Source organism: Microtus oregoni, unplaced genomic scaffold, assembly GCF_018167655.1.
Source record: "Microtus oregoni isolate MIOR12 unplaced genomic scaffold, Mior012 000009F_ref0000495, whole genome shotgun sequence".
NCBI classification, from domain to species: domain Eukaryota; kingdom Metazoa; phylum Chordata; class Mammalia; order Rodentia; family Cricetidae; genus Microtus; species Microtus oregoni.
Genome location: NW_024543068.1, coordinates 36,881,479 through 36,909,090, shown reverse-complemented (window position 1 = coordinate 36,909,090; position 27,612 = coordinate 36,881,479). Strand labels below are relative to the sequence as shown.

At 41.6% G+C, this 27,612-nt stretch overlaps 1 protein-coding gene across 1 annotated transcript in view; it reads right to left on the bottom strand.

The window, feature by feature from the left end:
• Positions 1-27,612, bottom strand: part of Slc25a21 (solute carrier family 25 member 21) — a 132,677-nt gene that overhangs the window by 7,365 nt on the left and 97,700 nt on the right. The window contains exon 6 of the mRNA XM_041658010.1: positions 17,554-17,718. Within this exon, the coding sequence (XP_041513944.1) occupies positions 17,554-17,718 (165 nt within the window). The remainder of the gene's footprint in view (positions 1-17,553; positions 17,719-27,612) is intronic.

Sequence of the window (27,612 nt, the reverse complement as noted above, 5' to 3'; positions counted from 1 at the left end):
TGTCACTGGTATTTTAAATAAATGCTGATTGGCCAGTGGCCAGGCAGGAAGTATAGATGGGCAACTAGGCAGGAAGTAGAGGCATGGCAATGAGAATTCTGGGAAGAGGGAGTTTCAGTCTGCAGTTATCACCCAGATACAGAGGAAGCCAGACACAGAGCAAGCAAGATGTAACTGCCTCCACGAAAAAAGGTACCAAGCCATGTGGCTAACACAGACAACAGTTATGGGCTAATATAAGTTATAAGAGTTAATAAGAAGCCTTAGCTACTAGTCCAATCAGTGTATGATTAATGTAGACCTCTGTGTGATTTCTTTGGGACTTAATGACTCTGGGCCTTAATGACTGCGAGAACGGGGCAGGACAGAAACCTCAGCCAGCCCTCTCATCTTGCCTCTGATGAATTCACTACACCACCATGCACAAGAGCCTTCCGGATATATTCATCAGGAAGTTTTCTTCTCTATTCCCAAGACCCTGTTTCATTCACAGCCATCACTGTCACCCATTTCATCTGCTGTTTGCTTTTGCACATCTCTGTCTTCCTCACCAGACTGTGAGCCCACAAAGCATGCATAGAAACATGCATCACACTTCTTTGCATTGTCTGTCTCCCACAGGGGTGTTGTGGCACACGCCTGTGCATGTACACAAAATGAATAAGACCATGTAATTAAAGAAGTACGAGGATTGTTGCAACTAGAACTCTAAAGAAACAGAAGAGAAAGGGAGGAAGGAGAGAGGAGAGAGAGAGAGAGAGAGAGAGAGAGAGAGAGAGAGAGAGAGAGAACAAGTAGAATGAATGAGTCTGCATGGAGACAGGAAGCCCTGCATGTGTTGTGGTTGTGGCCAGAGATCCACAAAAAGGCCATACATCATATCCCAAACCTCTTTTGCATTCTGGTAAATTCTTTGTGGCTAGATTAAAGCACTTCCCTCCAAAGATTTTCTTAGGGCTATGGACACTGCCTACCCAGGGTTTTGGATGGTGTAGATAAAAATCTCCAGTACAACACTGCTGAGCCTATACAAACTGCTGCAATCACAAACTCCTTGTAGTATCAAGACCTCAGAGGGTTGGGGCAAGGACAGTGATGGTGAAATAGACTAAAGTCCAATCTCAGTCTTTGGGTGTTGGATAGTTGTAAGGTAGGGCGAGTTTGCATGATATTTTGGAGTTACCTAACAGGCAAGTAGAGGCATCCTGGGGAAGACAGCCTATGGGCCATTACTTTTGACTGGTATAAATGTATAAACTTTTTTTTTGTTTTGTTTTGTTTTTGAGATAGATCCATATAGGTCTGGTCATCCTGGAACTTGTTCTGTAGATCAGGTTGGTCTTGAACTCAGAGATTCGCCTGCCTCTGCCTCCTGAGTGCTGGGATTAAAGACATTTGTCATCATGCCTGGCAAAATAAAGTGTTATCAACTTAGGAACTTGGAAAGGAGGAAAAAGTAAGCAACGTGAAAGTTTTCTTCATTGAGTTAAGTGAGCCTTGGGAGATGTGGTTGTAGGGACCAGAACCCATGCTGAAGCCGTGTGCACAGGGGTGAAGAGAAAGCAAGCTGAATGCAGCTGCCTTGACTAGGGCAGAGTCAGGGTTGGCTGTAGCCTCTACCCACACCTCCAGCATCGTTCCTGGGCCCCAACCCAAGTATGAAGGTGAATATATTCATCTAGAGAGGGACGGGCTGCGTCTACAGCCAATCATCACATACTGTGATCACATTAAAGTAGGCTGTGAGCAGAGACAACCATGTGGCAAGGAAAGGGAAGTTACTCCTGGAATTTGCCTACTGAAATCCCATGACACAGCCTCTAGGTTTTGCCTCTGAAAAGCGTGGCCACTGAGAAGTCCATGAAGGCTAGTCCCTTACTCTCTTACCACTTGGATTTTCAGGTTCTACCTTTCCATTAGTTCATTTGAAAAACTGGAGGCAGATGAAGCTGTTAAGATACAGTGTGGCAGGCATTGGGGTAAGTGTGTTCTATATATTTGAGCCTCATTCCTGAGCCAGTAAGGGGTCTGAGTCTTGTCGAAGGTTTCTGAGTTTCCTAAATGGATATAAACTTGAATGAGCCCAAAGTACCCAAAGGGTTCTTTTACTGAGAATTGAAAAATTCAGTGTATTGATCCTTGAGACTGTCTTGGCCTTGCTAGCAATATTAAAGATACATGTGCATGTTCTTGTGTATCAGGATGTATCCAAGTTAGCCTCCAAGAACATCACTTCTCAGACAAGATAAAAACTGAAGTTGAAGAAAGTAAAATTACAATATTGTGAAACTATTGGTAAATTCACAGTGCTACCTGCTTAAATCAAATACTCAGGACAGCATCTAGATTATGTACACAAATACTCATGTGGGTGAAAAAATCTATCATTATTAAGTTTCTTTTTTTTGTTTCTCTGTTTTGATTTTTAGGATTTTGTTTGTTTTCTTTCTTTTTTTTTGAGAGAGAGAGGAGAGGAGAGGAAAGAAGAGAAATTAGAGAGAACTTGAAGTTGTGTGGGTAGAGAGATGTGGGGGAGGATCTGGGAGGAATGAGGAGAAGGGAAATAATGTTGTCAAAATATAGCATATAAAAATGTTTTGAATAAAAACATGTCTAACAGGCATCCATGATTCATCACAAATTAGGAATTAAGAAACTTCCCCTGTACCCTGTACTTTTTGTTCGTTTGTTGTTGTGTTTTTTTTTTTTTTTTTTTTTTTTTTTTTGAGACAAGGTTTCTCTGTGTAGTCCTGGCTGTTCTGAAACTTACTCTGTAGGCCAGGTTGGACTCAATTAGAGACCTGTCTGCCTCTGCCTCCTGGGTGCTAGGATTAAAGGCCTGGAGCACCACTGCCTGTCACTTTCCCTGTACATTACAAAAATTCCTCACTCACAAACCCAAATCATTTTATTATTAATTTTTTTTTGTTTGTTTGTTTTACGAGACAGGGTTTCTCTGTAGCTTTGGAGCCTGTCGTGGAACTAGTTCTGTAAAGCAGGTTGGCCTCAAACTCACAGAGATCCACCTGTCTCTGCCTCCCAAGTGCTGGGATTGAAGGCGTGCGCCACCACCTCCCAACTATTATCAAATCTTCAGTCAATTGCTAGTTGCTTTCATTATTCTGACAATTTGCCACAATTTAAAAATCATCATGACAATAGTCTTTTTTTCTCATATTTAAAATAAGTCCTTTATAATATTTACTTATAAGAAGGATTATTTATTCTTCTATAGGTTTTTCTCACAAGAGTAGCATGCTGAGGATAGACAAGTATTACCTGTGTTAACCTTGCTTTTTCACAGCCAGCGGGGCTACAACATTAGAGAAAGGGATTCTTTTCTGCAGTGCTGGAATACAAGCCAGTGCTTCCTGAATGCTAAACAAGCGCTCTGAGCTGAATCCCCGCCTTCACAGGCTACTTTTGGCATTTAATTTGCTTGTAAACACTTTAGGGGCTGAAGTTAGCATTCCATTTCAGAGACAGTGTATGACCTGTCAAAGACACACAGCTAAATAGTCAGTACCCGTATTGAGAATTAACACCAAGATCTTTTACAAGAATCCATGAATGTTTCTGTGGTGAGTGCAGAGCTGAAGGGGTGTCTGCCAGCTGCTCTTCGTTGAAATCAGTAAGTCTCTTTGACGGAACAGCTGACATTAGAGTCTCCATGACTTGGGAGACACTAAGTGCTTCCAAGGCATTGGCAGCTGTGGTGTTCTACAACCTCTGAAGGTGCACAAAAGGAGTCAATGGGACTAAATCAAAGCAGTTAGCGATTACATATTTGTCATTAACGTAACCATCTAATTCGCACTGTGTAGTCAACACTAAAGGCGCATCAGCAGCATAAGACAACGGCACTGGAGTATTTAATATGCACAGAAGTAAAGTATCTTGATGAAAAGAGTCACCCCTCACCCTTTTACCTTCTCTGGCATGGGCTCTGATGTCCCATGTAGTAACTGGCCAGCTGGCTGCTGGCTTGATAAACAGGGAACGGCTGCCCATCTCACAGACCTTTGTGATTAGGTTCTGGCGGCTTTAAGAAGACATTCCACACAGAGTTCTGCCAGAAGGAGGGGTTCAGGAAGATGGGAGAGCAGGAATTTTTTACTAGTGAGGATTGGGGGTGGTGAGGGAGATAGCAGGAAGTCTGCTGCTGTGCAGAAAGCGAAGCTGAGCACGGTACAGCAACGCGGTTTTTCATTTAAGGGACTCGGGACGTCAGTCCTGAAATCTTGTCTGAGAGTCTTCCCACCTATGTCAGCTCATGCTATGGTCATGCTACGGTTTCTCCGCTCCTATGCCTTCTCCACTCCTCACTGCTGTCCCGTTTAATCTCTCTTGGTAACATATCAAGCAAAGCAGTGCTATGAGAAGTCACATGACTTCTGAGTATCACAAAGCTCTTCTTTGAAGAACTTGATTTTCTATTCAGTTTCTGACTTGCTAACTGGAAGCAATAACTGAAGAATACTCTCATGCAGGCTTTTATTCTTTGAGGCTGGAGTAAACATACATTTCTTTCTTTTTTTATGCTTTATCGAGACAGGGTTTCTCTGAGTTGCCTTGGCTGTCCTGGAACTAGTTCTTGTAGACCAGGCTAACCTTGAACTCACAGAGATCTGTCTACCTCTGCCTCCCAGTGCTGGGATTAAAGGCGTGCACCACCACTTCCTGGCTGTAAACACAAATTTCTTAATTTAGCCAATTGCGCATGTTTAAGAGGAAGGCTTGATATAATCTGAAGTTGTTGATTTCCATGAAATCACAAATATGCTTTCATATCTTGATGAAAAGCAACACAGATTTCTTCCCCTCATTTTTCAATTCCCTTCCCCCAAAAATCCTTCCATAATCCACCTCTGTATAGTTTTCATGCATCAAGAAAAGTGTGTTAGATGTGACTCTTAGATATGTGTATTTAAATTGGAGTACCCATAGAAGGCAGGAAACCAGAAAGGGGCGATTAGGGGAGATCTCAAGGAAAGGGGAGAGAATGAAGGTAGAATAAAATGGGAAAGAAAATAATGCAACAGGTAGGATTAAGTGGAGTGGGGGATGGGAGGGAGTATTTGAAAATGTTATATAAAACCTATTGTTAGTAAAAGTTCCCTAAAACACAAAAAGAATTTAAATGGAGTTACTCTATAACAGGGGACAATCTACACCAGACACCATAGGCTATCAGACAAAAATCCTGTTAGGAGGTATGGGTTATCTCTTTTGAAGTTGTTGGTCAGTCAGGCTCCATGGGAAAAACATCACACATTATTGCCATTGCTCTTGGTTGCTCTCCAAGACCCTACTGTTGAAGAGACTATGATCTAATTTAATCTAATTGAACTTACTTGGATCCCATAAACGAATAGGGAGTGGCACTATTAGGAGGTGTGGCTTTGTTGGAGTAGGTGTGGCCTTGTTGGAGGAAGTGTGTCACTGTGGGTGTGTGCTTTGAAGTCTCCTTTGCTTAAGCTACACAGCAACACTCATTTCACTTCCTGTTGTCTGTGGGTCAAGATGTAGAACCCTCAGCTCCTTCTCCAGCACCATGTCTGCCAGCACACCACCATGTTGCACTGTGATAATAATGGATTAAACCTCTGAAAATGTAAGCCACCCCAATTAAATATTTTTCTTTATATGAGGAACTATGGCTGTGGTGTCTTCACAGCAATAGAAACCTTAAGACAAGACCACACACTTGAGTCACAGGATATGGAGAAATCAAGATTGGGCTGACCCAGAGATTTCACCCCTACTGAATAACTTTCAGGATGGTAGGAGGTTCCACTGCACAATATTACTGGAGAAAACTAATCAACAGCTTTAACTATTTACAAACCCTTCAAGCTACAATAACAACTGGCCTAGCAAGATATGTCAACATGTGGAAGTGGCATGAATGTTATGGACTTAATGAAACATTTTATAATTGGATTTAGAACCAAGTGTCAAGATGCAACTCATGCCTGGGACTATTAACTGGGGAAAAAACCCAAATCAAAACAAACAAACAAAAACATGGCCATGTAAGTTAGAGGCCCTAGCAGAGAACCTAATACTACTATTCTGTGAAAGTAATAAACTTCTCCAAAAATCCCTCCTTATACCTATAGATAGGTGCATCATTCAGACTTCACCAGAGGAGATGTTTTGAACAGTAGTTGTTTACTACAGAGACCCACAACTGGTCACTGTGTGGAGAATAAATTATAAATAATAATAAATAAATGATGTGTCCTAAAATTATAGACACATCAGCAACACTAAACAGATTCAATAGGTTATTATTTAATGTATTTATGCCTATATAGATGTAACAGTATTAATAAAAGAAAAAGATAATCAACTTGTAAGGGAGTGAGGGGAGACATAGGAGAGGTTAGAGTCGGGATGACCTAGTAGGGGTTGGAGGGAAAAAAGGGAGGAGGAAAGTGATATAATTATATTTTAACAAAATTTAAAAAGAAAGAAGCACATGAAGTCTGGAGAAAAAAGCAGTGAGGAGAACAGGGGAGGAATTTGTGGGGATGAAAGGAAGTTGAATTTGATTAAAAAAAAGATATCATATACATGTACAAAAAATTCAAAATGAAAATAAAAAGGAAAGATATATGTTCAGGTCATATGTATTCAGAGTTAGTCATCTCAAAATTACAACAGTGTTTAACTCTGACACAGGCAACTTGGATACACTTTACATTGGGAAGAGAAGGACCAGACAGAGGACTCCACTGTTGGGAAGGTAGCTGAGAAATTATAAATATAACCTAAAGAAAGAAGACCCAAGGACTGGTGTACCCATACATTTGAAGAGGTATACAGAAAAATGGCTAATGGTATGAGCATGGGCCTTTGATTGTCTGGATTCAAATCTAATGAAGTTTGTGGAAATGGACACCAGACTCTTTGGGTGAGTTTTCTTTGGAAGCTTCTCAGGGAAAGGGATATGCCATGTCACATTTATCTTGGTGTATACCAGGCCTGGCACATCATAGACGGTCAATCAGTGCTTTAGCTCTCCCCTATGAAGACAATAAACAAAGGACCATGGGCACAGAAGCAAATCACAAGGGTGTACAGATACACACTGGCTAAGCACCTGGTCACCACCACAAGGCAAATAGCAGCTCTGCATTGCCTTCCCGCAGCTGGCCATGGTGGCCAGGAAAATGATGTGGTATGTTGAAATCACAGCTGTCTCCTGGTAACTGAACCAGGGGCAAGCAGACTGTGTGAGTGAACTGGATTTCTTTCTTTTTCTAGAAGGGATCTGTATCGTAGATATGCTTCATCCTCACGGGTTGAAGTCAACCAGGAGTAGCTTGTGCTCCACACACCCTTTCCTTCTTTTCAGCAGTGGCTCTCTTTTGCTGTTTTGTCCACAGGCTTTGACAAAGGCATTTTTCCCTTTGTCATGGCATCATGCTGCTTTGTCCTCAGTGAAAATATCTGCTATGGAAGCTTAATTAAAAAAATACAGTTTCCACTTGACAGCTATCAGAAAAATCTATTAGAGTGTTTGTTTTCTCTTCATGTGAGATAATTTGGGGGAAATGCTAGCTCCCTACCCCACAAAAGGTCACTAAACTAAAATGAGATGGTTTAATTGATAAGCATTCTTTAAGGAATGTGGAGTATTCCCAAGATTCTATCCTTGCAGGGCTCCGGCTTTTGGAATGACATCAAAGTCTTGTTAAGAACTGTGCGTCTAAATGTAGCCATTCAGAAAATAGCCATGAAAATTCCTTCCCCCTGCTAAGCTATCTGCTCTTTAAAGTATTTTGAAATGTAAAATAATTTTCAAGGCCTTAGCCACTTAGCTCAAATCATAAAATGTACAAAATGTCAAAAATGATTTATGATTTAAGCATAACAGTTATCACTCGATTGTTTCATGTAAGTTTTATATACAATATGTTACTTGTAATTATGTGTTACCCATACATTTACATGGTTAGATAATACCTTCTGAGAGCCAATTAAGTCTTTGGGTATTATCATACAAAATAGAGGTTCAGTGTTTATACTTGGAAGCCAGTTGGGTTTTTATGTTTTGGCATGCTTTGTCTGCTCATTACCTCAATGTAAACATTGGCTCCTAGGAAAACTAGCCAGCCAGAAGGCCCAAAACAAAATTCTAAAGGTTGTTGTCAAGGCAGGGGCCAGACTGAGATGCTTGGATAGGCAGATGATCAAGTAGAAATCCTTGAGTTGAGCTAGGCGGTGGTGATGCACACCTTGGACCCCAGCACTCTGGAGGCAGAGGGAGATGGATCTCTTTGAGTTGGAGGCCAGCCTTGTCTATAGAGCTAGTTCTAGGACAGTGAGGGTGGTTACACAGAGAAACCCCATAACAAAAAAAAAAAAAAAAACCCGATTCTTTCCTTGAGATCTCACTTCTATGCTTTTTTGTACATGTGAATTTCCCATACTAACTTAGATAACAAGTTTGATATATCCTGTAATCAAAGCATTTAAGAGGAGTAACCTATCTTAAACCTACATCTCTAAAAATGTTTCAGTCCAGTTAACTTTGGCAGTTCCCACCCCCTAATTCTCTACATACCATCTGCCCTCAAATCTTAGCCCCTCCCAGGACCCTGAGTCGCCTTCTGCTTTAGAGCTCCCGCGTGGTGTTTACTCAAGTTTGCACATTGGTTGTTTTCTTTTTCTTTTCTCTTTTCTTTCTCTGCTTTCTTCCTCCCTTTTTCCTTCCTTCCTTTTTTCCTTCCTTCCTTCCTTCCTTCCTTCTTTCCTTTCTCTCTCTCTCTCTCTGTCTGTCTCTCTCTCTCTCTCTCTTTCTTTCTTCGACTCTGGAAAATATTTTATTGAATTTTGCAAAAAGTAGTATCAGACTGTTAGGCCTATCTACAAATTCTTGACAGTAAGGGTTCACTAGTACAAGGGGATCAGACAAGACAGCGTGGGAGGCTGGCGGGAATCAATACATGCTAAGGAGGTGATCAGCAGGAGGATCTTCAGGTGATCGGCCTGAAGAACAGGGATTTATTCATCAAAAATTCCACCGTCTTTGTTAACAAAGCCAAAAGTTGGATATTTCGGCAGTGTGGTCTTGTGTCTAGAGGATGTGTAGTTCATTCATCGTGTTCTAGAGCAAGATTTAATTCCATCAGAGCTATGTGTTTGTGTAAGTGTCACTCAAGTAACTTACATTGGCGATGAGGAAACGAGAAGAGAAAGAGGAACACCCTGAGCAAATTTAATCTTTGGCCATATTCAAAGCAACAGCATATTGCTTATTATCATATTTCATAACCACAGAGTCATCCTCAGCTGGCATTCTCCTTAAGTGCACACCGTTTCTTAAGGACTCCCTGTCTCTGCGCCCTAGTCCACCACGGGCTGAGATCAGAGTCCTCGTCGACTTGCACAGCTTTGAAGCTGGCTTCATTGCACTTGTCACAACTGAAAGTTCAGCTCCTCCTAGGATGACTGTTTCCTGCCATTTTCTTCCACAAGACTATAAAGCCCACCAGGGCAGTGGAGGTGCTCAGAGAGACGGTGACCAGCACATGGCGGATGGCGCCGCTAATGCTTGTGGAAGGCGCCAACAGAATAGATTCACTGAGGATCTACCTTACTTGTACTTCATTTCCGTCCACTTGGGTGGTGCCTGACTGGAAAACTTTTGCCTGACGTTTATTTAAGAAAGTGTCTGAATCCCTTGCCCCTTCCTCTGCCTTCTCCTTCCCCTTTCCCCCAGTACATACACTCCAGGGAGTCTGTGAAAACTGCCAATGAAGGATATTCTTTTACCACAGAGTCTTGTCACATACCCTGGAATTTCAGAGAAACTGTGCATTTGTAGTCTCTCTCAAGTGGCTCATTGAAAGGAGGGCTGTTCTTAGTGAAACTTTAAGCCTCCCACCTTTCCCATTGGTAAGACTGATGATCAAGTGAGACAGAATCAGAGAAAGAAACTGTCATAAATCAAACCCCACTATGACCTAATTCGATTGAGATTCTTCCTTTCAAAATACAAACAGCTCAGTCTAAGTTTTCCACTCGAACCCAAATGTGTATTTCCCATCCAGCTCCCTGTACACCTTAGGGAAGGAAGGGGTCCTCAATCATGCAGCCAAAGACACTGTACAGTTCTATTGATAAACTGAAAGATTTCGGGCATTACCTTTATGGGCTTTCTATAGGGTTTACAAAACAAAGAAGATGTAAAAACCAAGAAAAGACAAGAGTGTTTGCTTCCCTGGAAGGTAGTCTTCTATGACTATTATCTTGGAAGAAAACAAAATGTGCTTGACTTAATGCTTCTCCTAGTTAAATGACTACAGGGACCGGCCTAAATGGTTTATTAAGCAAGAAATATTGAACAGATGAAAAATTGTTCTCTCAAACCCACACATGTGATTTATCATGACAGAATTTAACACAAAAACTCTATTGTTCTTGGCATAACACCTGAAAACATCCTTAGTTGGAATGTCAACTAAAAGCATAGTTTAATATTTCTGACAGCTGTTATTTTTAATGGTGCTATCTACTATTATTTTACTTATGGCATGTATGAAAAGAAGCAAATATAGAGATAGAAAACAAAATTATTAGAGGCATGGTGTACTTAAATCTTACGATTTTAATTTGTGTGTCAACATAAAAAATAGTGGACTCTGAAGATCCCCAATGTGGAATGGGTATAGAAGATTTTTTTTTTTTGGCAATGAAAACTTACTCCTGTAGATGTTTGAAAAACATGTCAGTATTTAAATTAATTAACATTTGCTTCTACAGAGCTTTACTATGAGAAGTGATGGCCACTTTCTGGGGAGGAAGATAATTCTTCATGCTGGCATTCTGTCTCATTTCTGAACGATGTGAATGAATGCCCCATTAACTGCCTCTGTGGTCAGTTAATATTCAAAGCATCCTTCTCTCTGTTGTAGGTGTTTACTGTACAACACTAATGTTCCTCCTAAAGACAAACCTGACAGAACATAGCACGGGGCATCATGTCAAACTGGCAATGCCCCGTCTTTCGGGTTATGTCTGTAGTTCTGTAGTCTGGAGACTACAGAGTATGGATATGAACGAGGAGAACCAGGTTTCAGGTCCAAACGAAGAAGAATTTAGTTGTATTATCTGAACATTCTGGGTACTTTACTTGCTCAAAATTTTCAGAACAACTTAAAAACTGTTATAACTGCTTTTAAAAATTTTATTTTTGGCCTGTTGGTGACGGCACATGCCTTTAGTCCCAGCACTCAGGAGGCAGAGGCAGGCAGGTCTTTATGAGTCCAAGACCAGCCTGGTCTAAAGAAGCAAAAAATTGATTTTTAAAGTGTGTGTGTGTGTGTGAGTGTGTGTGCGTGCGTGTGTGTGTGTGTGTGTGTGTGTGTGTGCGTGTGTATTCAAGGGTTATGCAAATACTCATGGAGGCCAGTGGTGACTGATCCCCTGAGACCTGGAGGTAACAGGTGGTTGTGAGTTGCCTTCCATTGATGCTGGAAATTAAACTGGGAAGAGCAGGAAGTAATCTTAACCACTGAGCCAGCTTTCTAGCCTGTAAATGTTAAAAACCATTTTTAAGAGCTAATTTATGTTTAACAAAACAGAAAGTAAAATGCAGAGTTAGGAGTTAGGGCATTGCAGATATAGTGCAATTATAATCAGATTAATTATGTCAGCAATCTTCACCTTTGAGCCCAAATTTCCCACTTTGTTTCCTTAGCAGAAAATGAGTTACCATGATGAGAATCGGGTAAATATATAATAAAGTCTACAAAAGTGGTTTTAACAGTAAAATGGAGTTAAAGGTCAGAATAATGATATTTGAAAAGTGTATGTACCAGAGAACACCAATCTGAAGAGATAGTTAAACAGTCTATGGCTTGGAGGTCTGACCTGAATTAACTGGGTTTAGTGTCTCAAATTCCTACTTTACCTCTGCAGACATACTTTAAAATTGATTAAAATGTTCCAAAGTGACTTGGGCAATCTGTTTTATATGGTTCTATTAAAATTTTATTGATTTATTCCTATTATAAAATTAATACATACTAAATGTAAAAGCATTCAACAGTTCAGGGAAGTGTACAGTAAGGACTTCCTCCTCAGAACCACTTATTTTCCCATACTCAATGCTCTCTCTCTCTCTCTCTCTCTCTCTCTCTGTCTCCTTCTCTCTCCTCTCTCTCTCTCTCTCTCTCTCTCTCTCTCTCTCTCTCACACACACACACACACACACACACAGACATGTGAATGTGCACACGCCTCTCGATTTTTACTCCTAGACCTGATCATTACGAACTGTTTCTTGCAAAAGCAAATCCTTTGAAGATGGAAAAATTCTGCAAGGCATTAGAGATTAAAAAAAAAATTAAAGAAAAATCTAGAAATATCTCATGCCAGTCAGAGTTGATGAAATCTCAAATTCCCTTGGAACAAGAGATTGACCAATTGCTGGCTGGGGGAATTGAAACAATAACCCTGTAAACAAACTGTCCAGAGCGAATGGCAGGAGACAGCCTACAGCAAAGATGGGCTAATGCCTTCAAGGAGCACCACCTCTTCATCGCAGTTTATAGGCACTCGATGACGTTTTTCAACATGTTTTAATGATTATCATACCTTCCCCTTCACAAAGGATTGATTTATTATGGTTTAAATTTAAAGAATACTGGTTTCCCAGTTTTGAGTCAGGCTTAGATTACAGAGCACATAAAATCAATGACTTTGTTCTAGGCAAGGAAAACACAGTGTTCATTTAAGTGCACAAAGAAGAATCCTAGGGAAAAGTTGCTCACGTAATTCTACATGCTAACCGCTTTCACCGCAGCCCACATCACCTCTGCTTCCTGTCGCCGTCATCGGCACTACTACACTTAACACATTTATGGCATTTTAACATTCATAAACGGCTTTGTAGATTGCTTATTTTAACTCTCAAAATAACGTTATCCAATAGAAAGAGCAACCATAGCTTTTCAATTTATAGGTGAAAATGCCTGCAGCTCAGAGCAGTGAAGCGATTGCCTCAAGGTTGTTGAAGGAATGGAGGTTAATGGTGATACCCGGTTGTGTATCTCTGTCCCAGACCCCTCATGTCCCAGAGCCTATGTTCAGCCAATAGCCTCCATGTCTGGATTCTGGAGCAAATGCAGTTAAACTCAGTTTCCCGACTGAGCCTATGATTTCTTCTATCAGTTGGTTTCTCTCTTGGTGTGGTTTTCCCAGTGAAGGGCATCATCACCCTTACAGCTGCCTAACCAAAAATCTCAGTGTCAATTTTATCAGCTCAACATGTGATCTCAGCATACACATATAGTCTATCACTACATCCTGGAGAGTCCTTAAGACTGCTCCTCAATCTGTCTGCTTTTCCTTGTCTTCACCGTGAGCTCTGCAGCTCCAGACACTACCGTTTTACACTGAAATAGTTTCCATGAATGCACTCCCTTTCTCTCACCATTGCTGCTCCATTAATTTTCACACCTGAACCAAAGCGGTCAGGTAATTCTGCTCAAAACGGTCGTGTTGACAGCCTAGCTAGTCGGTTTGGATGCCTCTCCCTCATTAGAATAGATTTTACAATTAAAAAGTTAGTTTTTGATAATTTCATATATATTTTTCTCTCTCCCGGCTCCTCCCAGATCTTTCCCAAACCCAATTTCTTTACCATTTTTTTTCATTAAAATTTTTCATACAATATTTGGATCATGTTTTTTTTTCTTTCCCCAATTCCTCCCAGATTTTCTCTGCCTTCCTACCTACACAATTTTATGTTCCATTTCCTTCTGTCTTTCCGCCATTCTCTAAAAAAAAAAAAAACTCACAAAAATGAAATGCAAAATAAGAACAAAAGAGAACAAAGTAAAACAAAAAGTCCATCGAAACCCCAAAACTTGAGTTCCTTTTGTATTGGTCAGCTACTCACTCTTAACACACGCGCGTGCATGCGCACACACACACACACACACACACACACACTAAAAAGCCACTATAAACATGGATTCCATCTGTGTTTGTTAATGCCGCCTAAGTAGGAGGCCTATCTTGGAGTGGGGTTGATATGTCCAGTCATATATAATATATATATCATTTTGTAGTTCAGGCTAGCCTTGAACTCACTATGTAGTTCCGTTTGGTCTTTCTGCAGTCCCTCTGCTCAGTTTCCCAAGTGCTGGAATTTTAGATGTGAGCCACCTACCAAGAATTATTTACTTTAAAAAATAATTATAAACTGCCCTTCAGCAGCTTCCTTATCATATGCTACCTGGGGTGGTTGTGAGAGAGTGAAGTGCACAGCTTTGGGTTTTCAGCTTGACAGGTAAGAATCATAACACAACTTAAAATGTCAATTCCAATTCTGTTCAGGAGGTTGAAGCAGGAGGATAGTGAGTTTAAAGCTAGCCTGGCCTTGGTGGTAGGTTCAAGGCCAGAGTGAGGCTCGATAGTAAGATTGTTCTTCAAAAAAAAAACAAAAAAAACAAAAACCCTAAAACCATAAAGAACAAAATACATCTTTAAAAGATTTTTCTTAGACATATTTTTATTTTATGTTCATGAGTGTTGTGGTTGTCTTTGTGTGCACCACACACTTGCCCACAGATGGAGTTACAGACAGTTGTGAGCTGCCATGCGGGCGCTGGGAATTGAACCCGGGTCCTCTGCAACAGCAACAAGTGTCCTTAACCTCTGAGCCATTTTTCTAGCCCATATCTTTTGTTTAAAGAGGTAGGAGAGAACTTAATATTCCTTAGGGTCCTGGTTAATACATTAAGCCTTTGTTTATTAGTCTAGTCTCAAGAAACTTTTTTGTTAAACACCCATTGACATTTCACCAACCAGATTTCCAAAAAAACATATGGCTGTTGAGTCTAAGGAGAGCAGCTCACACCATGCCCCACACCCTTCTCTGCTGCCCTTGGGAGCTTTGTCTGCACAGCAGTAGCTCGCCTGCACTGCTGACGTCATTAAGATTTTTGGTTATTGCCAAAATGCCTGCTCTGGCAGTCTACCGAGGCAGCCTGGGGAAACTTATCTCGGCAATGTGAAAATCTCCGTTTTCAGAAGCATTTCCGAAACCAAACATCTCACCTTCTGAATATAAATACCCTATTGTGATCTTTTCTTTTCTTGGGCTACTGTTTGGTTAATGTGAGAGTCACTCTAGCTCTAAGCCTTTTGACCGTAAGTGTTCTCCCACCTTCCTATACACTAACATTAATTAAGATAGTGACTCTCCCAAATGCCAAGGTGTCCCTCAAGTGCGCAGCGAGAGGAAACACATTTTCCAGCCATTTCTTCCTTCGCTCATGTGATCCATTAACAGAGATTTTTCTGAGGGCCTGCTCTGCACCAGGCGCTGTTTTTATCTCTGAGGACACAGCAGTGAAAAAGAAAAAAATCAGGAAAAGCCCCTGTCCTTACGAGCTTCCATTTTCATATGTGTTTTATCAGTGGGAGTGGGAGCTGACAGCAGCGCGGACCTTGGAGTGCTGGAGGGAGAAATGTTAGAAAAACCCATTATTTTTAGACAATGGTGATTTATTACATGCTAAAAACTGAGATGGGATTTGTTTTTAGAGCAGCAGCCCAAATTTAGAAAAATGGAACCTGAGAGTTTATAAAGCATTTCTCATACATGATTGAAAGTATTATTAACTAATGACTGTCAGCACATTGCCCATCTAAATATAATAAAACATTATTTCAATATGCTTGTTCAGTGGCCTTCTTTTCGTGGCTTCTTGAGAGCCCCTTTGAGAACAGGGCACACTTTACTGAGCACTGGGTATATAGAGAGAAGCACTTGACATTTGGGTTGTGAGCCTAGGCTTTAATGATTGAGCCATATCTTCAACTCAAAAGAAGTACTTCGTTAAAGTGTTTATTGAAATAAAACATTATAATCACACTAGTAACAAAGTTGGTTTGCAAACAGGCAAGAAAACTATCTCCTTCCATTGTTTTAGGATTGTGTGATCTTTTAAGAAAATAAAGAAACTTCTAGGTTTCTGATCTTTTTTAGTTATGCAGAACATAACTGTAATAACAACTGTAGAGTGCCTAACTCTAGAATAAAGTTTGAATGTGTAGATATTTATTTACTTTGCCTTAAAAATTTATCTCAGGCTGGATTTTAAGTAGTGATGATGCTCCTGCCTCAGTTTCCAGAGTGATGAGATTACAGGCATGAGACACAACTTGTGGATTCTTTAATTATTTTTGATAATTGCTTACATATTGTCTTAGGGTTGCTATAGCTGTGAAGAGAAGCCATGACCAAGCTACTTCTTGTAAAGGAAAACATTTAATGGAGGTGGCTTACAGTTCAGAGGTTTAGTCCATTATCATCATGGCAGGACATGGTGGTATCAAGCAGGCATGGTACTAGAGAAGGAACCGAGAGTCCTACATCTTGATCCACATGCGACAGGAAGTGAACCGGGCTTGGTGTAGCTTGAGCATAGAAGACCTCAAACCTTGCCTTCCCCCAGTGACACACTTCTTCCAACAAGGTCACACCTCCTAACAATGCCTTTGTTAGGATCCCCTTTGGGGATCATTTTCTTTCAAACCACCACATGTGTGATTATATTCACCATTACCCTCTCTCATCTCCTCCAACACTTGCTGGGTCTTCTATCTTCAACTGTTCCCCTTCCATTTAAAATATCTAGTGACGTGTGACTACATGCACATCTTATCCATCTTCCTGAATTTCTTTCTTAAATATAAATGAATCTACTTTACTTTAATAACATACATTAAAATACAGTTAAAATATAATAAGATACATCTCTTCTTAGTTAGTCTCAATGATTTACACAATTAATGTATGTAGTTTCTGTCTGTCTCAAATTTTTGGAGAAAGAAACACTTCTCTAGTGTTATATGAGTTGCATTTTTTTAAAAAAGAGTCTAAAACACACAGAATTGTCATCATGAATGTCAAGGTTCATGGAGGGCAAACACTGTGATGTGTGAGTCACAAGTACACCATAGGCTGGCTAGTTTCATATTGTATGAGTTGGGAGCCTGTGGGATTCTGTAAGTTATCACTGAAAGGTCATCACAATCAGCATTGTTATATTACAACAAGAGCAAATGACTCCAGAAGAGTGGGTTTATCCCTCACCTAAATCAAGCTAAGTGATTTTGTAAGTAACAATTCCCAACTTGAAATATAGCCTGATGGGTATGAAACAGAACAACTCCATGCTTTTGAGAAAGTTATGTGAGTGATGCAGAAATGAAATGATAGCACAGTTTGCAGGAATTTCTGCTAGGGCTGAATAGAAAGCTTCCATATCTGAATGAGACGTTCTTCACGGAGAGAACCCTTCTCATCCAGACTTGGGTTCAGGCTCAGCTATACTGCTGATCTCCACAAGCCTCAGTTTCTGGATTTGAAAGGGAAATAACAACACTCAATACATAGTCTGACAGGGTCAAACAGATAATGGATGTGAATTTGGGGGACAGGGCGAACACTCTAGAGTTGAAGTTAGCTAAGAACATCAGTAGGCTTTCCACCCAACAGATAGTAAATGCTTATATAGTTACCGTACTGGCTGGAATAATGTTTTTGACGTTGTGGTAGAAGCCAAAATAAACCATGTTGAAAATTCCATGACGTCCCAGAGTTGCCGTAAGTCCTTTGTTGAGGCCCTGGATCCCCAAGCCTTCCTTCTTAATGATTTGCCTTGCATAAGCAAAAGTAGATAGTGGCTGGTGAGAGAGAAGCCAAGCAAAGAGACATCATCGTTGGAACCATGGAGCACAGCAAATTACTACACCAACTTCCTTTCATGTCAGAATTACGAGGAACTGTTTCCGCAAACATGAAAAATCATGTTTATATCTGTGCTTAAATATTAGAACTCTCTTCCCCACCCCGAAAAACCCCAGAACTTTATGCATAGCAAAAGTCTTAATAAAGAATTGTTGACAAAGGAAAAAAATTCCTTTGGTGCAGTTAGTAAAACTAATGTCATGCAATAATTACCATCACTTCTAACATGTAAATGATTGTATCCAGTTCCGGATTACCTGCTCTAAAGGAGGGATTACCATATAGATACGTTAGTAATCCATAACTTCATGTCATCCTAAAGGAATTTATACTTGGCTTCCCAGTTCAGAATGTTTATTTTATACATTGTTTGCTTTTATTCTGAGCTAATATTAAAATTAGTCTCAAATTCATTGCCTCGGCGTTTTTTTAACCCATGCTAGTTTACAAACTGATCACGGATAACCAGCTATTGATAATACATCTCTTCACATCGGTGGGTAATCAGTGTGTGTATCACTTGATGAGATGCCTCAGTGGCACTGGGAGTAACAGGTTATCTTTAATCTTTCTCTCCGCTCCGATTATTAAGGAGGTTGAAACGCCTCGCCTGCTGGAATCCAAAGCTGTTGCCCTTGAAACATGCTAAACAGGGCATTCTGGTTTTCTCTGAGGTTTACAACTCCTTACGCAGCGACAACCATTCCCTTGAGTTTTTAAGTGTCTGAGCGATTGTTTCCTCTCTGGAGGTACTCCACAAAGGACATCCCCCACTTTTCCTCTTAGCTTTTGACTTTTCCCTCCTGAGGCAAGCGTTGACATAACGTCTGCGTGGTGCTCTGCTGGAGCAGGCTGCTTGGTGGCCACAGCAGTGTACCACGCTTTCGACTCCACGTGTTCTCTTATCATTTGCAATAGAAACCACGTCAGCAGCTGAACAGAAAGGAAGAAAACCAACCAAGGCCTTTCGCTCAACTGGTAATTTACGCCATGTGATTACACAACATAATTTAATGTGCTTATTTATATAGAAAATGCTCTAGATTTTGCTAATAAAAATTTCAAAAATTCCAACTAGCCACAGTTCTATAATTAGCTTTATCTTTATCTTTCTCACCTAGGAGGATTAATTATACGTCACCCTAAGCAAGCCCTTCGTTGTACTGTGAAAATACCATGTGAGGCTGTCCTTTGAAGCACAAGGAAGCCCAGAGAGCTCTCTTGAGGTTAGGTAACATCCAGTCTGTGCTCAACAGTGTGGGACATTTGTGTGTGTGCTTTGGTGTGCCAAAACTAACACTCAAGTCATTCTAGTTCTCAAAAGGGATGAGAAACAGTCTACCTTGAACTCACAGAGATCCACCTGTCTCTGCCTCCCAAGCACTGGGATTAAAGGTGTGCGCCCCTACTCTCAGCTTCAGCGGATATTTTTGCTCCCAAAAGGGTCTGGACGGGTTTTCCTGTTTTAAAACCATAGATTGCTAAATCATTGAGATGACTAAGTTTAAATATTAATTTGGATAGCATTATTTCCCCTCATCTTGAAAACATATCAGTAAAATATTCAAACGGTGTTTGTTGACTGACCAGTCCATGAGATTTACTTGTATGGGTCCTGGGTGAAATATAGCTCATAGATTTTCTGAGTTTGAACTGCTAATGATTAAGTACATCAGAGGGTGACAGACTAATTAGAAACAGGAACCTAGAGTCATACAGCTCCAGGTTTGAGCCTCAGCAACAACAGTGACCAGTTTTGCTAAGTGTTTAACCCTCTCTGATTTATCTCCAGTTCACTTACTTGTACACAAGGATAACAATAGAATCCTTCTTATAGCATCGCTGCTATGGTTACTAAGTAGGCGGACTTAATCCAGTGTAAGACACTCACTGTGTGTTTGCTTTTTATAATAACAGCAATTACTACTGGCAATAATAAGAAGTTATGATAATAAAATAACGGGTATAAATTTCTTGATAGTTGAAGCAGTGACAATGAACTGGCAGCTTTCACAGTTCATTGGGTTCAGTTTCTAGCAGCCACAGGGCTACAGGCAAAACACTCACACCCAGAAAATGGAAAGGCTGAAGCTGGTTGGAGGGGAAGGAAGGACATGCTTCTTCCAACACCTTCTGGCTGTTCTTCCCTTTTCCAGATTCCTGGATTCTGATGAAATCCTCCGGAAATGCACCCAGGATGAGAGGACAGATGCACGCACTTCCTCCGAGGCCCGATCTCATGCAGGGCCTGGCTGAACATTCCCTTTAGGCAGAGCACCTCCTTCAGGGCCCTCGCTCCTTTCTGCAGCAGCAGATCATGGCCTGGTGCTGGTCCCCTTGTCAGGGACTCATTTGGTAGGCCCATGGGAAGGAAGGACTGTTGGGAGTGGAGGCTGGGAATGGGAAAGCACAAGAGCTGAACCTTCGCCGTGTGTGTGTGTGTGTGTGTGTGTGTGTGTGTGTGTGCGCGCGTTCCCAGGCACCAGAGATCACAGAGTAGGTGGCAAAGTCAGAGCTCAAACAGGGTGGTTTGAACCCTCTACTCAGTTCTGCCATTCTAATATGTTAGATTTTTTTTCTGTCACCAACCCTGTGGGGGTGCAGGTACCCTTACACTATCAGTATTTTAGTGGGAGGAGTGAGAGAATTAGTCTAGTTAAACAGTGTTCCTAAGGTAAAATGCATCTAAGTGTTTCCCCCTCCACACTCACTCCAGTAATAGGTGACAGCCTTTCCAGGGCTCTAATCGAGTTACTACCACAGGTAGTAGATACGTAACAGTATATAAGTGCTTTTTTTTTTTTTTTGGAAAGTTTGGAGTTTTGGATAAAAAATTATCAGGATTCCAGTCCCTACAAGCATTAGACTATGATAGACTACTATTTTGCTTCATTCAGGGATCGTGTGTCACACACATGTAAGCAAATACTCAATTAGAAAGGCAAAACGTGACTTCCACTTGGATGCTTAAATAGTAAAATGTAGAATCATTTTGACTAGATCTCTGTAAACACAGGAGATTTTACTAAACTTATTTGATTACTGGGCTTCCCTTTCCAAACAAAATGGTGAGTGATTAGCATCGACAGCCAAATGATTCCAACACTGTCCACCCCAGTCTCAGGTCAATTTCCTTGGGAAATCTAGATTCAATCCAATTTTCATATCTAGTTACCGACTGTGGCCCAACAGCATCCTAACTCTCCTAGATGCACCTTCCCCTGACAGCTTCGGAGCTGTGTGGGTTGGGATGTAGGACATGTTGTGGGATGGAGGTGATATTGATGGGCAATGAGGGAAGAGCAAGCGGGTTGGGATGCTGGAATGTAGGACATGTTGTGGGAACACACAGAGACGGAGAAGCAAACCATATTTACCAGGAAGACAGAAAGTGGGAAGATGTAGGTCAAAGAGCCACAGATGAATAATCCTAGAGATCCAAGGTTCAATATTAAGACCATCATTAAGGAGGCTGTACTTTTGGGGGAGGTTTATTAAATAAGTAGATTTTAGCTGCTCTTGTTACACAAAAAGTAACTATGTAAGATGATACGTTGATTTGCTTCAGTAATTAGTTTATTTTTATTTATGTGTATGTGTTCCCCCAACCCTGGGGTGTGTATGTGCACATCTGTGTGGGTGCCCACAGAGGCCAGAAGAGGGCATTGGGTACCCTGGAGTTGGAGTCATATGTAATTGTAAGCTACCAAATGTAGGTACTTAGCAACTGAGCACTGGCCCTCTGGAAGAGCCATCTCTCCTGCCCTGGAACCATTTTATTATAAGGATCCCTAAACATTATCTTAGAAATCTCAAATATATACCATGAAGTTTATTTAAATAATAAAATTTAGAAGTTCAAAGAATACACACGAGAAAAAAAAAGACTCTTTTGCCTAAATCATGCTTCAAGGTAGCACCGGGGCACCGATCCCTTACTCTTCAAGAGTCCAGTACTACGAACAAATCACAAAGATCCTGTATGGCAGCCTGCTCTATTTTTCCTGGAGCTGTTCCATCTAACAACTGGCCAGAGTTGGCTCTGAGCAGCTTGCAAGATCCCAGAGGTTTCAGGCATTGTTCCCTGGATAAATAACTATCAGAATGCGGCCAGTGGTACAGGCATGAGGGAAATCTTGATTCCTCCATTTCTAAGGCCAAGGAAGAGCTCTAAGCACACTGTCAAAAGGTAGCACACCTGAGATTGTTAACCTGTTGCAGGTGGCAAGACAAACGGTGCTGCCTTTTAATGCTGAGGGCATAGGGCCGTCACTCTATAGCATCATGTGGCTGGGAAGAGAACAGGGTGAGATTTGTCCAGTGGACTGAGGCTCTAGATGGACCTTGGGAGGAAGATCGCTTTGCTAAAGGGAAAGTAAGTTGCCACATTTAGGTAGGAAAATATACCGGCTCTTCAGGAGGTCGACAGTCATCTTCCCTTTTCATTACCCAAAGCAGGTTTTGAAGAATTCTCATAAAATTGAAAGAAAAAAGAGGAAAGGAAAGCTTCCTTTCACAAAAGAATAAAATGTGGATTTGGGCTTAAAAAAAAAAACCCAGTTACTTTAGTTTGGCTATTTTGTTAATTTACTACTGTAGTTTATTTTAGTAGGGCATGCCTACGAACAAAAAGATACCTCCAATATAACAAGTTCTTACTAGTCTCTCTTTTTTCTTAGGTTTATTTATATTTTCTTATATATATTATATATTTACTTATATTTTATTTTATATGTATGACTATTTTGCCTATATGTATGTATCTACATACATGCCTGGTCATGAAGAGGGCACTAGGTATCATGAAACTGGAGGTAAGGATGATCATGTAGGTACTGGTAACTGAACTCAGGTCCTTTGCAAGAATAGCTCATGCTCCTAGCCACGGTTCATCTCTCCAGCCCCGAAATAGTCTCTTTAAGCACTCTGTACCCGGAGGACAATCTGACGTCACCCCCCCCCCCCAGATGCTGATCTATACTGACACCAAGCTGCTGTCCCATAATCACTCATAAGGGACGGTGGGGGACACTATCCACCCCTGCATTGTTGGCAGAGAGAGAAGGAAGACGACAGTGCTGGGGCCAAAGAGACCACTGCCAGAAGGAGGTTGGCAAAAGGAAGGAGCCCTGGCTTCACCAAAGCTTCAGAAATGTTCTCTTTGGATTTTCCTTTGTGCTTCTTGATTATCCAGACTTCTTTATTCCAACAGAACATGGTGGGCTACACAGGGATGCTCACGTCAATGGCCAGTTCCTTAGGATTACTAGCATGAGGGGTCTTATTTTACCTGTTTACAAAATTGAAACAAACCTCAGCCTTACAGAGCCACTGGAAGGATCTGAAATATCCGCCAAGTACAGTGGAGGAGTCTACATGACGATCTGCAGGGAAGGGGTGGGATAAGCCAGCACTTCTCCTCCTCTGCTTCTGTTACTTGATTGATGAAAGCAATGTGTAATGCCTTAGTGGTTTATAACCACACACAACACATTTTCAATAGCAAATAAAAGGGAAAACCATGTAAGTTGTCTTGCAGTGTCCGGCACATAGATGTTCTATGAATGGGAGCTATTATCATTACTTCAAAGTCTTGGGTCTGAAAGCAAAAACCTAGGAGGGCTCCTGGCACAGCTGTGTGGAAGACTAAAGTCTATTTTCTGTGATTGATAATAGAGAGGCAGCTTGGCTGCTCATTTCGGCTTCAGTGAAAGACGGCTATAGGAACAAATTTGCAGGCACCGTTCTCTGCTCTGCTTACAAGTGTCATGGACTGAGAGGAACAACGTGAACACTGAGTAGCACTCGGCAGTGCTTCACATGGGAAATGCAGAAGAATCTGAACTTGACACAACATTGCGAATGCTGGCAGTGCTCTTGTCACTGAGTTCTCACACTTTGTCAACATAGTCACACACTCATTCTACATGTCACCCAGCTGGTCACAAAACACACCTACTTACGTTGACCCTAATGCTATTAAATGACCTAATTGGTCTCTGGTAGATCACTAAGCTTCTAGAATAAGGTATGTAGAACTACATTTAGTGGCATTCTCAAAGCCATAAGCAAATCCTGAACTAATTAAAAAAATTCTATCTTTAAAGATTCACCATCAATTACCCATTTGTTATCTGTTCATCAAGCCTCAAAATTCTAATTACAGAGCAAGCAGGTAGAAGCCTAGTCCCTTCTTGGATCAGACAGATTTAAAGAGTAAATAGAAGTAAGGCAGGCCTTTTCAATTTTCTAAAGGTTCAGCTTAATATTTGGGGGTGAGAATGATTATGCTCATGTGTTATGTAGACAAAAATGACAGAGGAAAAGAAAAACCTGTGTCCCAGCCACACATCAGAGGCAAAGCCTATAGACCTCAAGGGAAGGAAAATAACGCTCTAGCCAAATAATAACTTTGAAGTAGATTTCAAAGCAGAGAGGAAAACTGGGAAACAATTCATACAGGATTTTGCTCCTGGGGAGAAAGTCACATTTTCCGGGCTAGCAGAGAGCATGCCAAACATCCTTCACTTTAGCCCAAGTGATAGGAGGCTTCTGGTTCTTAGAGCTGCACAGACAGAAACAAGCACATCCAGGGAGAGGACAGAAAGGGACTTCAGGGACAAGCCACAGAGGCATACTTCTGGCGACTCCGGAGGAGCAACACACCTCCAACACAGAAATCCGTGGGCAAGCTTAGTCCTAAGCCAAAGAGATTACAGATGAGGCGAACTCTTCACTCGGGTTTAGTTTGAAGGACAAGGGGAAATTTGGGTCTGTCTCGATTTTATCTGAACATGTTTTCATTCCCGCTGAACCAAACCGGAGCATGACAAAGTGCTGCTTACTCTACTCCCAACAGAAGGTCGAGCATATTTAAATTAGAGACCAGTTTTCTTTACTTGCTGCAAATTTTAAGATGCTGGCCAAGGTTCTGGTGCTGTAATGGGCGGAAGTGTAGCAGGGATTATAGTCTTTAAATGATATGGTGGTGATTAAGGGCCCAAAGGAAGACAAGCACACCTATTGAAATGTTTTCTCCACAAGTTCTAAGGATGGGAAGGCTGTATTAGGAACCAAAGTAACCACAATTTCCTTTACATTTCTGGAATAGTTCATGGTTAAGCCGGCTGGGAAGACACATTTTGTGGGGAACATATTTTTGACTGGCTAAAGAATCTGCTAGACCACAGAGAACACAACTGGGGCTCTTGGAATCAGCTCAGTGCCTGACCTGCCTGAGAAGGTTGGATGGGGATTAGCGCTAGGGGCCCCAGCACTGTGGCTCCTCTCACTGACTTGCCAGCCTCACTAAAAAGGGAGGTTTTGCTTTCTCTCAACCTGTCCTTGGACCTCAGCAAGGGCGCCTTTACTCTGGACCCCGTGCCTTAGAGTGCCTGGTTTCTGCTCTTTTTAGTGATGCCTCGCACCATGGCCAGAGGGCCATCAATCTACATCCCACACCTTTTCCTAGACCGCCTTTCCTGTGGCAGGGACTCTGACAGTCCTAATGCCATGTCTTTAACACTCTACCCCGGCTTACAAGAAGCTAAGTGTAGTAGTAAATGTAGTATAGACTGCTGTTTTCTTAGGCTCTCGTCCACTGCAGCCCCAAGTCCCTCACAGCTGTGGGAACTTCTTGGAAAATTTCTTCTTTCAAAGATCACGTTGATTCATCACCTCAGGCTGAGGAAATAAGAAAATTTAAAATAACCTGTGTTGGATTCCATGGCAGCTCACATCCCAGACGTGAGGGCAGTGAGGAGCATAGACCGGATGCCTGAGAAGTTCACAGAGTTGGCAGGACAAGAGCTATCTGGCTGCCGAATGAACCTCCACAGGGAAACCCATTTTGCTTTTCTTAGAGGTGCTGAGCCAACCAGTCATTCTGCATGTAGCCATGCATGCATTGCTCTGCCACAACGATTGCTGAGTGACTGCAAATGACCCCAGCTTTCTGTGAACCCATTGTCTGAAGTACAGAGACTCCATGAAGGGGCCGTGCGTGTTTATACCAGCCAACTATTGTAGAGGAAGAATATTGTTGTAGAATACTATTTCAAGGTGTGTTACTTCTGTTAAGATGTGTTTGTTTAAATAAAATTCACCTGCAGTCAGAAGGTTGTGTCAGCAACTAGCTGACCGGAAGTGATAGGGAGGAGCCAGGTGGGGAAGGGGGGTGGGAAGGACTTTTTTTTTTTTTGTGAGTAGAAGCACAGTTTAAAGTTTATTCTATGTGTGTCCACAGATGCTTTTAAGGAGGGGCGAGGAGAAGCAGGAGGGCTTCTTGGGAGACTTGAGGAAGTGAGCTAGGTGCTTGCTATTCAGCCTCTCTGGGGAGCAGAATCCCACCTCAGTCTTTGAATCTTGAATTCTTGAGAGGGACAGAGATTTCGATAAGGAGTCAGTGCCTGAGGGAACAGAATTTCCGCAGGCCCAGACTCTTGTGGGGATGCGCTGCTGGGCAGAGATGCAGTTGCTGACTAGGATAGCCGTAGCTTAAAAGGCGGCAAGAATTAAAAAAGAAAATAACAGAATACCTTGTGGCAGAACTCCTCTTGAAGTGGCCTCAAATGTTTCCAGTTTCATTTCTAATTTCTGCTGCAATTCACAGCCAACAGATTGCTCGTTACTACTCATTATGGTATTGGACCTGCACTGTAATTTAATCCTGGAAGCAGCCTGAGAGCTGGCTTTTCTTGCTGGAGTAAAGCTTTAGGTTCACCAATCCTCTTCTTTCCCATTCCCTACCTTGCCAAACTCTGTTAATGACTCTACTACTCTCTAACTTCTATGGGTTCAACCTTTTCTAGAGTTCACATATGATTGAGATCATGTGACACTTGCCTTCCTGTGCCTAACTTATTTCACTTAACATAATGTTACCACAAAGGAGGGGATTTTCTTGTGGTTGAATAGTATTCCACTTTGCACATGTGTGGCTTGTATTTATTTCTTCACCATTCACTGGTACAATTAACACTTAGGTTGATTACATATCCTGATTATTATGAAAAAATGCTGCAATTGGTATGGGAGTGAGGATTTGGCATACTAATTTCATATCCTTTTCTTCCTTCTCTCCCTCCCTCCTTCCCTTCCTTCCTTCCTTTTTTCCTTCCTTCCTTCCTTCCATCCATTCATCCTTTCTTACTTCCTTTTTTTTCTTTCTTCCTTTCTTTCTTTTGATAGGTCCTCCATGTGCAGCCATGGCTGGCCAAGAGATTGCTACCAGACCAGGTTGGCCTTGAACTCACGGAGATTCACCACCTGCCTATTGAGTGCTGGGATTAAAGGCATGCACCGCCACACCACGCTTTATTTTCTTTAGGTATAGTCTTTGGGATTGTTGAATAAAGTGATAGCTCTCCTTTTAATCCCGCCCCCCCTTTTGTCAATATATTTTTACTTGCAAGTATTCATGGCAAAGAGTCATTGGTCTGGCTCGAGGCCTCTGGCCTCTGCTACACTGTCGATGCTGGGACTCCTCTGGGATATCTTGGTGCTGCCCTGTGTAGTGGAGATCCTGCAGCTTTGGGTCTGCATGACCGACCCCTTCACTTGCTCCTCCCAATCATAGATGGGGTGGATGTTGGGGTGGGCTAACTCATAACCCTAGATTTCAGCCTGGGTATTTGCAGGACTGGTCAGCCCACTAGCTTTCCCCAGTTCTCACAACCAGGGTGAGCTCTCCAACATTGCCCTGACTAGTTCACCCTTTGTAGCAATGAGCAAAGGATGGGGCCACTTCCCCTGCTTTCATGCCCTCAGGGTTGGCTTTTCCACACCTGGACCAAAAGGACCAGACCTACTATGTTGTCCAGGCGAGGTGT